This window comes from Diabrotica undecimpunctata, chromosome 3 (assembly GCF_040954645.1).
Source record: "Diabrotica undecimpunctata isolate CICGRU chromosome 3, icDiaUnde3, whole genome shotgun sequence".
In the NCBI taxonomy this organism is placed as follows: Eukaryota; Metazoa; Arthropoda; class Insecta; order Coleoptera; family Chrysomelidae; genus Diabrotica; species Diabrotica undecimpunctata.
The window spans coordinates 109,175,793-109,189,823 of NC_092805.1; the positions used below are offsets into that span (position 1 = coordinate 109,175,793).

The 14,031-nt window shown below is 33.4% G+C and overlaps 1 protein-coding gene across 3 annotated transcripts in view; it reads right to left on the reverse strand.

The window, feature by feature from the left end:
* Positions 1–12,567, reverse strand: part of LOC140437212 (prestin-like) — a 107,184-nt gene extending 94,617 nt beyond the window's left edge. For all 3 annotated transcript variants that reach the window (XM_072526588.1, XM_072526587.1, XM_072526589.1), the window contains exons 1-3: positions 12,501–12,567; positions 12,279–12,385; positions 2,302–2,462 (exon numbers count right to left, since the gene is read on the reverse strand). In XM_072526588.1, coding sequence (XP_072382689.1) covers positions 2,302–2,462; positions 12,279–12,385; positions 12,501–12,514 — 282 coding nt within the window. In that variant the 5' untranslated portion in view covers positions 12,515–12,567. The remainder of the gene's footprint in view (positions 1–2,301; positions 2,463–12,278; positions 12,386–12,500) is intronic.
* Positions 12,568–14,031: the final 1,464 nt, after the last annotated feature.

The following is a 14,031-nucleotide window of genomic DNA, read 5'->3' on the forward strand; positions in this document are numbered from 1 at the left end:
TATGTTCTACCAGTTCCATAAAGAGTACAATACATATGTCGGCGGTGTAGCACTGTTGGTCCATCAAAGAATCAAACATCTGCTCACAAAAACTGGAGAAATTCTATGAAGATATTTCTAAGGCAATGACAAAAAGAGCATAACACTGGCAACATACAACATATATATGGTCTAGGAATTAAGAAGATCCTGCGCATAATAACATATGCCCTGTGGTAAGTGCCCAATATGCTAATCCAGAGAGACTTTAAAATATCCGTAAAAACAGAAATAACACGTTACAGTGATAAACACAAACATAAAGCCAGTGATCATCGTAATGTGCTAAACCGTTTATGCCTCAACCTCAAACTCGATCTTGACCTTGACCTTAATATTGACCTTGAGAACGATCTATGTATACCTCAAATAAATTGTAATATAATAGTTTCAACTTTAGTATTAGTTATTATAACTCAGACGTATCCCTACCCCACCTTGTATAACATGAGAATGATCTATGTGTACCTCAAATATAGCTGATTGCTGAGGTTTAAATTAAGAAGAAAAACATTGTATAAAGAAGCATACAGATGAGCTGATTAAGTTACATTACAAAACATAAAAATTATATAATTTTAAATCTAATTTATATAATTTGAAATAACATAAATATATTATAAATTATTATTTGTATTCCTTCAAATCACCCTATATGAATTCACTCATCAACTCATCTACCGTTTGCCTCGAAACCTCATAGTTTGGCGACAGTATATTACAATTGTTTATTGTTACCACAATAAACTAATTGTTATTATTAACCACAGTATATTATTACTGTGGTTTGGCGTCCGTTATTCTCAGAAATGCATTGCAAGACTGGAGAAATACATTGCATTACAACTTGTACATTGCAACTACTTTCAAGGATAACCGCTTACCGCAAGGATAAAAAAGATGAGATTTTTAGGAAGATGAGACGTTCGGTGTTCGTGTGGTTCGATCACAGTATATTGCTAAAGAAGTCTATTATACTGTGTTTCGGTGATGAGACTTCGTAACTTAAATCATTTTTGATTTAACAATATAGAAGTTAATGACCGTTTCTTTACTATTAGTCTATTTATAGAATTTACACCAGAAATGCCAAAAAATATTAAAATTCAACAAAACGTGTTTCTTAAAAAATCAGGAATAGACGAAAAAGTTTGCAGTGAATTGGAAAAACTGCTGACTGAGCCAAAGCCTGTAAGTAGTTTATTTATAAGTAATTTATTGAGCTACAATTTTTGATGTACTGAAAATTACATTTTTAATTAACTACTGTTGGATGTTTCCATTACGTTTGAATATTTACAATATGATGGTTTAATCTCATATAAACATGACACTTTAGTATGCGATTTACCTTCGCGTTATAAGAATTAATATTTAATATTGTTCTGAAGCTATTTTCTTGTGGCATGTTAAAGTAATTGCTATTTAAATAAAATAGTTTGTATTTCGATTTCCGAAGTGGAAATTGAAACGTCAATAAACGTACTTTAACCTTTAATTGTGGCTTATTCCCATTAAAATAGGCAAAATTTTTGGCTAAGATTACAGTGTCGTCAGCATATCTAATGTTGTTAATGGGAACTCCATTTACCTTTATTCCAGCTGTTTCGCATTGGCGATTTTTTCGCTCTTGTTTCGATTTCCAGATGCGTATTGGCGACAATACGCATCCCTATCTCACTCCACATCTAATTTCAATTTCTTCTGACAGCTGTTCATTAACACGTACTTTTGCTCGCTGTTTATAGTATAAATTTGATGTGATCCTGAGGTCGTTATAGCCAATCTTCTTCGATTTCAGGACATTCATTAATTGTTTATGTCGTACTTTATTGAATGCTTTATTATAGTCAATAAAACATGTATATATAATGTATACAATAATAGTATAAACAAGTATAGGGAGTACCTTTTTCACACTCAAGGGTTCATCAGAGCGATTCCATTATAACACGTAAGACATAAACCACAGTTAGTTAGGTGTGCAACATATAACATAAGGTACACATACAAAGGAAGTATCCATTCAAAGGATAAATTTTTCAACCACACCCTAAATTTAATTTTCTACAGAAACATTTAATTAGTTAGATTCTCTAAACAATAATATTCTATACGATGATATTTTATGCTTATTCTAGTCTAGTTTCAGAATTTCTATTCCTTTGTTTCTTGTTATATCTTTTCCGGACCTATAGCTGCCAGTTTCATTAAATAAATATCTAATTAACCTAATACATTGTGAAAATATATTTTACTAACCTGAGGTATATGTAAAACAGCCATTGTTACACCACTTATAAAATCAGATAAAAGATCAAACTTCCAATGGTATTCCCGCATCCAAACCACTATCGGGAAAGTTCTTTTTAGACATTCAATAAAATCCATTCTTTCCCATGCTTCAACACATCTTTCTTTAACTAAAAAACACCATATTAAATGTAGTTAAAATGCCATATTGAAACTATGTGTTTCAAAAGTTATGCATCACCCCTCGTATTCACGATTTTTACACTTTTATAAATCCGTATCCTTATCACATATTCAATAGGCCTTTTTCATATAAAATATACCTTTTTTGGTTTTTTATTTTATTTAAATGCCCATTCAATTGATCTGGTTTTGCTAAGGTGTAAACATTTGAAACATTTAGTCTGGTAAAATTTGTGAAAACGTGATTTATAATGAATCGTAATTTAATTTCTGAGTTGGACCGTGCAGGAACTATCGTTTTAGTTGCAGAAGGCCATTCACAGCGGTTCGTGGCAGCAATAGTGGATGTTTCTCAAGGTCATGTCTCACTGCCTCAATACCTGAATCCATATTAATTAATTATGATAACACCAACTATAGATTTTGTTTGTCACAAGATTCCTTGGTATATTTTTCATGTGAAAAGCAAGGCCATACTGCAGCAAATTGCAAAACAGCCCAAGAATCAGTTTCTGAAAATTTTTACCAAAATCCTCACTCCCAAACATCTTGCAATCCTCACCTACCCAAATACTTGCAACTAACCCCTCAAAAACTCCAACCGCACAACCAATCATCAATATAGATACAACCCAGTCTACACAAAATAGCTCAAAACGCAGTTTGGAAGAAATAGTCACACCTCCTACAGCGCAAGACGCTGATTCAGAAAACCCAAGTCTAGACCCGTTTCTTAAACCAAATGATGCTCCATCCAAAAAACCAAAAAAAAAAAGCAAGGAAAAGACACCAACTCACATACTCATGTAACCGGCCAAGGCATTTATCTCAGAAGAAAACCCTCCATTTATTATTGATTTTATTCAAATATCCGATTTATTTGAAATTTTTTATGCTGCACAGGATCCAGTCAGCGTCATAAAAAACTACACTAACGATTTAGCAGCTTTAGTGAAAATGCTAACAGCAATATACCCTTACTTCAAACAAAGATCCATTATATCTAGATGTACAAAAATAAGAAAGAAACTACTGATACATTTACAGATGACCTACTTGGATAGTGAGACATCAGAGACTGAAAGTGAGTTATCTCAGGGATCGAGTTATAAACTTCTGTAACAATCCCAAGTTTCAGTTTTTATTTATTATACATGGGCTTCTCTTCAATTTTGCAATGGAACATAACAATATGTTCTTTTTTTATATAGAAGGTTTTTACAATAACCTTCCGATGCTCCAAATAATTCTGGCAAGATACAATCCAGATATAATTTGTCTTCAGGAAAGTAATTTCAAAAATGAAAAAATACAATCTTTAAAACAATTTAAAAGTTACTGCAAAAATCGAACTAGCCAACAAAAAGCCAGCGGCGGATTAGCTATCTTTGTAAAAAAAGTCAATTGAAACCACTGTAATTTCTCTCCAAACTAATCTAGAAGAAATTTACATTAAACTTAACTCAAGTCCAAATATCTACGTTTGTAACTTATACCTACCTTTATCAATGCAAGTCGACTCAGAATCATTAACCGAACTGTTACAACAAATTCCCCAACCCAGACTTATTTTGGGCGCAGTCTTAAACGACGACAGGCCCACTAGATTTAATATACAGAACGGTGAATCTTCATGTATAGACCTTACGATATGCGAACCAGGTCTGACCCCACAGCTCACCTGGGATAGGCTCGACTTCTTATACAACAGTGATCAATATCCACTTTTTATTCATAATAACAAAAACCAATGTGGACAGACATTTACTCCAAAATGGAATTTAAAAAACCCTAACTGGAATCTTTTTTCCAAGTTAATCGAAAGCAGTATGACCACATTTAAAAGTACCCCAAATATAGAAGAGACACTAAAGAGCCCTGTTACCATTACCACAAAAGCAGCAGAAAAAGCAATAGGAAAGACCACATGCATAAAACAACGCAACCCTGTCCCATGGTGGAATCACGGTTGAGAATAAACTTGAATACAGAAAACAACGTGCTATAGCCAAAAATACAATTGGAAATGACAAACGCCAGTCATGGACTCAATATGTATCAACGTTAAATGCAAACACTCCCATGACTGAAATATGGAACAAAGTCCGAAGAATATCCGGATTAAATAGCAATCAGAATATTAAAAGCCTCGAAATAAATGGAAAAGTAGTTACTAGTAATACTGAGATTGTCAAAATCCGTGCTAACACATACAAAAACCGATCCAGTAATACTAATAATTATAAAAAATCTTTCATTAATTACACACAGCAAGAAGAAAATAAGGAAATGAGCATTATACCTAACACAGGTGAACCGTTAAATTTACCTATTTCTCAATTAGAGTATACAGAAGCATTATCAAATCTCAAAGAAACTAGCGCTGGCCCGGACGATATTCCTAGTATTTTTATCAAACACCTTCCAGATAGCGCTCACAAACAACTTCTAAATCTGTTTAATATTATCTGGCTACAGCACAAATTTCCTGAAAAATGGCATGAATCCACAGTTATACCTATACAAAAACCTAATAGTATTAAAACAAGTTCCGAGTCATACCGACCGATATCTTTAACATGCGCCATGTGTAAGTTACTAGAAAAAATTATTAATAATAGACTAAGATGGCACCTGGAGAGACAAGATTTAATTATTCCAAAACAAAGTTGTTTTAGAGAGCAAAGGTCAACCATAGATAATATCATAGATTTAGAAAGTGGCATTTCTGAAGCATTCGCACTAAGGAATAAATGTCTAGCGGTTTTCTTTGACATATCAAGAGCTTTCAATACAACCTGGTACCATTATGTAATAAAAAAATCACATAGTTGGAACATCCAAGGTCACTGTTTCTTCTTTATTAAAAACTTCCTTCAAAATAGAGCTTTAGAGATATAATGTATCCAGAAAATGGCATTCCTCAAGGATCGGTTATAAGTCCTACGCTCTTTATAGTGGCAATCAATGATATTCTCAAAAATCTAAAATCACCTATAAAGGCACGCGTCTACGCGGATGATCTTGTAGTTTTTTGCAAAGGTAAAAATATACAAAATATATTTTGTCACACACAGAACTTTATACAACACTTAGAACTCTGGTCACAATAAACAGGTTTCTGTTTTTCCACTGAAAAAACTCGTTTCATCCTGTTTTCTAAGAAAAATATCACAATCACTCCCAACCTAAGACTATGTGATGAGAACGTAAAACGTGTAACGTCAATAAAATTCTTGGGCATGAGATTCGAAGAAACTCTAAGCTGGAAACTTCATATAACAAATTTGATCTTATCTTGTCACAAGCGATTAAATCTTCTAAAAACTCTGGCAAATAAAGAATGGGATGCGGATCGCCAAACACTTCTAATATTATACAGAACAATAATCAGATCAAAATTAGATTATGGATCTACTGTGTAGTCTTCAGCCACTAAGACATTGCTAAAAAAACTTGACAGTCTTCACAACCGATCTTTACGTATAATATCTGGAGCTTTTCGCACAACACCAATCGAAAGTATTTATTGTGAAATTGATGAACCGTCCTAAGAAGACAGAAGACTTTATTTAAGGGTAGCGTACGCCGCAAAAATCAGGTCTAACCCAAAATTCACAATTGTTTTACAGAAAAGTTCCCAAATCTCTTCATAAATAAGCCAAGAACTGCCAAACCTTTCTACGCAAGGATTAGAAGCTATTTAAATCAATTAAACTGCATGCTCCTAGAATGCTTTTCCTTCCAATCATCCTCAATTCCTCCATGGCAAATAAAAAACCCTCAGTGCCTATATTCACAGACTCTCTAAGTTCCGTACAGTCAATCCAATATGTCTACCCAACTAATCCTTTAGTCATCAAGATAAAATAAGAAATCCACACCGCTCAACTGAATGGAAAAATCATTATGTTATTCTGGATACCATCCCATATTAGAATTCCAGGAAATGAAGAGGCAGACAATGCTGCAAAAGAAGCTGCAAGTAGTGATAGTGCGGAGTGTACTAAAACATTTACAAGTGCGGACGTAAAAGCGGCGGTTAAATATAAAGTGCGATATATGTGGGAAGAAAAGTGGAAAGTGTCATCGGCCAAGCTACGCGAAGTTAAAAATCGATTAAACCCTTGCCCACATTACCAACAAGTTGGAAAGACTAGGTAATATTAACGCGACTCCGACTGGGTCATACGCGATTAACTAATAACTACGTGTTCTCCAACAAACAAGAACCAAGATGTGACAACTGTAATGAAAAATTAACAATCAAACATATATTAGAGAAATGTCCAGCATTAACACCAAAGCGCATGTTGTACAATATGCCAAACAAACTTAGCGATATTTTAGGTCTACAGTACAATATTTCAAACATAAAAAGTTTCTTAACCCCAATTAACGTTTTAAATGCTATCTAAACTAACATTATAAATGTAATACAAATTATTGTTCGCTATCATTGTTTCGCTAATAGCCAATTTGGCTGATGCGATTTTGTTAATAAAAAAAATACCAGAAAAGCTGCACAACTAGCAAATGCCCGTCCAGTATTTCCTTTCGCTGTTGGCAGTGTTCTGTTTCGAGCTTGTATTACGACAGGTGGATGCATGGAATTGGTGGTTATTTATTACTTAGACAAAGGTCATCACACTAATTTTAGAACCTCATGTGAGATTCTGGCTATGAGCTGCGGAAGAAAATTTTGTATTTAGGTATGGATGACAACTCCCGCCCACATAGGACTCAAGTGGTTAATGACCATCGTGAGGCAGATGGTATTCGCAGTTTGGAATGGCCAGCGATGTCTCCAGACATTAATCTCATTTAACATGCATGAAATGTGCTCTCCAGAGCTATTCATGCTCGAAGGAATCTTTCTAGAACCCATCATGAACTTAAAATTGCCTGTAAAGAATAATGGAAGAATCTGCCACAAGAAATTATTGATTGACTTGTTAGCAGTATTAAAGCTCGAATCCAAACTTGCATCGATGCCAGTGGTGGAAATACACGATATTAAAATTTTGTTTAATACATTTTAATTAAAAACAAATTTTCTATTTTTTATTTATTAAAAAAAAATCAGTATCTATTTTAAAACAAAAAATATCTGTCAACGGTATTATATTTTTTTTATAAGTGATCTATAATAGTAGTTTTTGAAATATTTAATAATAGCGAAAATTTTGGGTGATGAAAAATTTTTGAAACTAGGTGTTTTGCAAGTACCGGGTTTCTCATTATATTTTGACCCCCACTTATTTTCCTTAATTTCGGGAATACAAAAAAAAGTTTCAAATAAAAGTTGTATTATTTTATCTGTACCGACCAACAATGTGGCAACATACCAAATTTTGTATACAGGGAGTGCCCAATAAAATGCATCTTCAATATTTCAAATGGGACACCCTGTATTTTTTCATAGTTTTGTATTAGTAACATTAGTTTTGTTCTATAATGGCATATGGTACTACAAAAGGGTAACCATAGGTGGCTATGCAACTGACATTTCAAAATTAAACAATTATTAATTTGTTATAAACTGTCAGTACTCATACCGAAATGGGTTATACTGCAGATCAAAAAGTAGATATATTCTCAATTTATGTAAAAAATAATAAAAACAAGCAAGCGGCAAGAAGATAATATAGACTGATTTATCCAGATCGACAGACTCCTTCTGCAAATACATTTTTATATAATTATCGTCATGTCATGAATGAAAAAATGTTTGAACGGAAGAAACGTACTATCGTAGGAAATGATGATGAAGATCTTAATACTTTGCTTTACTTTGAAGGTAAAAATTAAATACTTAAATAATAGATTAAATCCATAATAACAGTTTTATTTTAGAAAATTCCGAAACTAGTATAAACAATGCTACTAATGCCTTAGAGAAAAACCGTGCGACGATACATAGAGTTTTAAAAAAGCACAACTATAAACCGTACAAAATATTACCGGTACAAGAACTTACCGATGTTTATAAGAGAAAGCGTTTACAGTTCTATCAAGACATGCTTACAAATTTGAACAATGATCCTAATTATTTTTATAACATTTTTTTCAATTTCAGGTATTTTTAGTAGAAGAAATAGGTATTCGTGGGAATAGAAAAATAATAGAAAAAGAAAAATTAAGCAAATAAAAAAGTCAGTAAGAAAATCAATAAATGTATGGTGCGAAATATTTCAAAACAAAATAGTTGAACCATTATTTTATGATTATAAACTAACTGGGGAATCATATTTGGACACAGTAATTACAGAAGTGGATGAGTTATTAAATCAAAATTATACACAAAATCAATTAAATAGTATGATATGGCAACAAGATGGAGCACCGCCACATAATGTCGTAGCCGTTCAAGAACATTTAAATAATCAATTTAATGTGTGGATCGGCAATACGGGTACCATTACATGGCCACCAAATAGTCCCGACTTAACACCATGTGATAGCTTTTTATGGGGGTTTTTAAAAGAAAAAGTGTATTTTGATTCAAATACAAATATTAACAATATCACGGCAAAAGTTCGCGCGGAAATTAAAAATTTAAATGGTCATAATAACACAATATCTGACGCATTAGAAAATTTGAGACGAAGATATTACTTGTGCATTGATAACAATGGAGGGCACTTTGAGCATTTATTGTAATCGTAAATGTAGTATTGTAAATCATTAATTTTGTTGACTTTCTAAATATATTTTTTCTAAATATATTTTTTTCTTATCTTAGCGTAGTATAGTAGTACCATACGTCATTATAGAACAAAACTAATGCTACAGTATGTTATATATTTGTAATCAGGAAATTCAGGGCTACTCAAAACTATAAACAAATACAGGGTGTCCCATTTGAAATATTGAAGATGCATTTTATTGGGCACTCCCTGTATACAAAATTTGGTCTGTTACTACACTGTTGGTCGGTACAAATAAAATAATACAACCTTTGAAACTTTTTTTGTATTCCCGAAATTAAGGAAAATAAGTGGGGTGTCAAAATATAATGAGAAACCCTGTACATTGTTAAATAAATATGTTATGTGTCCAACTAGAATCTTTTTAATAATTTCAGAATTTTTTTATTTAAAAATTGGGACATTATACATATCTTTAAACAAATATTAAATTTCTATGGCCACTTTATATAAATATCGTTAACAATAGATAAAAATCATAAAAGATAAAGACCATGGAAGAGGTTTAGAAGATCATATTACAGTTAATATATTTTTTACAGTTTTTTTATTTTTTTTTTCTTTAGTTGTATTAGTCTTCTTTGTCGCAACAGTACTTACTTGAGGTACAACAGTCATTCAAATACAATGAAAGATTCTTTGTAAAGACAATAAAGGCGACTTTACTTGGTACCATATTTGACTGGCTGTATCGTGTAAGCCATAAATTGAGTTTATTTATTTGGATATTTATTTAGGGAGCTCGTCCACAGATTGCAGATAAAAAAATTAAAAAGCTGGGTGGATGATGTTCTTAAACAGTAGTGAATGAAGTAGTTAATTTGTTTACGAGACACCAAAATTAAACCTATACTCTTAAAATCGAGTGTTACAGCATCGGGTTAACTTTCTATTACTAGGAAAAGCATTAAAATGCTGCAAAAACTCGGATTTGACTAATCCATAAACGACTATATGGAACTTGAAACGTACAAGGTTTTAAAAAAGTAAATTGAATAATACACAAAATGAGTATATTGAATATAAATATCACAGTGACCACTGAAACAAAACAAAAGAATCAATGTTCAGAAAACAGAGAATATAACCACTTCTACTGTGGGTTACCAAAGATAAGAGGGCTAAATACAAAGTAGCTAGGTGCGTAAGAAACTCGGGAAATATTACACTACGTGGGATGACATAAATGATAGACTGAGAAAAACAAATCTGACTTTTAAATGATAGAAATTAATAAATATAAGAGAATACCATAAATTCACGTGGACCTAACCAACGAAAAATTTAAAATCAATAATCGATTAGTGTGTATGCAAGAAAAGCTCCAAGGTAAAGGTTAATAACGTTAGACCCCATCGAGGATAATCACCATTTACTTAAAGGGTCGTTACTATTTACATTTAAATAAATTCAACGACAACATGAAGACAGTTCAATGACACTGTAGGAAATCTCAACAAAAAGGCATAATCTACAAGTTTTTGAAAATTAGTCTACTTTTTCTATATCGAATAAGGTTGAATTTGAAATTAAACCACAAATTTGTCATTCCTTACCAATTAATATATAAGTACAACGAAATCATTACCTCATGATGAAGCTGAAATGGAAGCTTTTGGAGATAACAACAAGAGAAACCATTATCAATAGGAGTGTACAAATACTAGCGTATGCCGATATAATCGACATTATTTCTAGAAGAAAGGCGAACCTTTTCCAATCATTCACGGCATTAAAAGAAGCAATAAAAACAATAATTAATACAGTAAAACTAAGTATAGGAAGGTGCAGATGAGTAACCCAAATATCTAACGATTGGAACATACACTTTCGAAGGCGTAACAGAGTGCATGCATTTAAGATCACAAATCAACCAGAATAATGCAATAAGTGTAGAAATTAACAGATGAATATATCTGGCCAATACTTTAACACATCACATTAAGATAGTTGTCAGTTAAACGCCAATAAAACCAGAAGTGGTAACAGATATAATAAGAAATTAGAATACGGATAGAGAAGGCCAGAGCTGCATTTTTTAAGATGAAGAAAATCTTATATGGAAACAATATTACTTTGAGAGTGAAAATTAGATTAGTAAGATGTTATGTGTTCTCTGTTCTTTTATATGGTGTCGACGGGACCTTAATAGATACACTTCTAAGAAAACTTTGAGGATTTAAAATCTGTTGCGTAGATAGAATTCGTAACGAAGTTGTTTTGCAGCGGATGGGAAAAGTTACGGAAGTGATCAGAATTATTAAAAATTGCAAACTGGAATATTTTGGCCATGTTATGCGTCATCCAGAAAGATATAATATACTTCTTTTAATAATACAAAGCAATATAGGCGGAAGAAGGGGCCAGGTCAAAAAAGAACCCCATGGCTTAGAAATCTAAGAGAACAGTTTTACAGATCCTCTGTATCCCTTTTTTGAACTGCCGTCAACAAAATTAATATAGCCAATTTGATAACTAACGCACGATAAACGAGCTGGGCACAGAAAGAAGAAGAATACTTTAGTAACAAACATAGTCAGAAAAAAAGATAATATTAATATACAGAACTCGTCAAACATAGGAACTATCAAGCCCGGCCTCGCCTACGCATCAGAAACATAGACGATGACAAAAAGCGATGAAGAAAGTTTATGCTGTTTTGAACGTAAAATACCCAGACATATTTATAAAAGCGTGGAAGAAAATGATTATGGTATCCGGCTAAAATTTTAAGCTTTACTGCCTTTATTGTGAACCTCGAATTACTAGGTCCATCAAAATAAACAGACTGCGGTGGCTATGCCACATAGAGAAAATGAATAAAAGCCGCCGAAACACATTTATAACAAAACGGATGGAATATGCGGCAGGGGCAGGCCCAGAACGCGATTTAAGGACCAAGTGGAGGAAGACATAACAGTAGTACGAAATTTGAAAAGTAAGGCGAAGAATAAGAAGAAATGGAGACTTATCCTGGGGTAGGCCAAAACCCACAATGAGCGTAAAGCGTAGAGCGCAAATCATGTTTTCCTTTTAAAGGAATTTTAAATATTATTTTTACCTATTGAAATATATCGGATAAATAAAACTTACTTGGTTTATGCGGCATTTCATATTGAAATTGTTCATTTAAATTATCTAGTTCGTAAACTGGTCTATTAACGACTGTGGAAACTTTTCCAGCATTTCTTCGAACAGTACTAAAATAAACAAATCGTTAAATTATATTTTTATAAATGTCCTTTTCATTTTATACGTTTGCTACATATTTGCACAATACTTAAATAATAGGTAAAATAGGCTCAAACAACTTACTAAGTTTTTTTCATTTTTAATTAAAAACTATTGCGAATAATCAATATGAAACATTTCAAAATTGACAGTAGTATGAAAATAACAAGTACTCTTACTTCTATTTCCACGTCTCCATAGCTACACAGGAAAATCCCTAGATAGTTTATTTTCATTATTTGTTCAATGCTATTCCATCGACTTGAGTGTACAGAATCTTTGATTAGAAATGAATTGAAGTTCTGGTTATACAGGAGCGAAATGAAGGTCTGGATGTAAGTAAAACCACCAAACCCAAAATGACCGTTTTATTGACACCAACCCGATTTGTAATGACTTGAGGCGTTATGACCTCTGGCTTAATTTTTATCCACTACTATCTCTCAAAACACAAATTAAACAAAATATTTTGTTTGGTTACTTTTTAAGGTCGCCAGGTCATTCAAATTTACGCTCCAACATCAGAAAATCCAGAAGAGGATATCGAGAAGTTCTACCCACTTGTGCAAAAAGCACTAAAATATACTAAGAAAAACGAGCCTACCATCATCATGGGTGATTTCAATGCCAAAGTTGGCAAAAGCAGAATAGAAGACATCGTCGGACAACACGGCTTAGGCCAGAAAAACGAAAGAGGCGTCCGACTTATCCCATTTTATCGGGAAGAAGGTTTTACCATTGCTAACACCTGGTTTAGACTTCCCCCGAGACGACTTTATACGTGGAAGTCATCTGCAGATACAGCCAACAATATCATCGGAAATCAGATAGACTTTATTCCAATTAACAAAAGATTCAAGAACAGCTTGACTTCGGCGAAGACCTTCCCAGGAGCAGACGTCTCATCAGACCACAACCCATTAGTGGGCCAGATAGAACTCAAACTAAAGAAACTCGTCAAAAGTAAACCTAGACAGAACCTGGATTATGACACACATTTCTAGGATAGCCTTACGGCTATCGTCTAAGTTGTTGTCTTCTGAGATTAGTTCTCGACGTTTCGCCAACACTAGGGGTAGGCATCTTCTGGAGATGTTACTGCTGCGCTTGTAACCTGAAAATGACGCCGCGTTGTACCATTGTTGTGTTTGTCTTGTGTGCTTTTGGGTGTTCTTGGGATTGGTTGGCTGTGCTGTCCTGTTTAAGGCTTTTGCCTTTTCAGGACGTGTTTTTCTTTGTGTTGGGTGTGGCTGGCACTGGATTTGATGTTGTATCTACTGGTGTGCGGTGTGTTTGTTTGTTGGAGGTTGCTGCTCTCACTAGTCCTGGACAATCGGGGGCGAAAGGTATGTAAGTAAACGGTTCTTTTCAGATTTTTTTTTGAATCTAAAACAGAGATTAGTAAATATATGAAATTGAATTATAATTTATTAAATTAGTGTACGTATATCGCGACGCGTGAGGGCAGCTGTGGACTGGTACCTCAAAAAATAGACAAGTATCGTTGTGCAATGGGATCGGAAAACCACAGAAAACCGATCCCCCCTGTCTATGCCAGTTCGAAGTGAACATTTAGTGTTATAAGCGACAGTAAAAGAGGGGAGTTGCCTCCTAT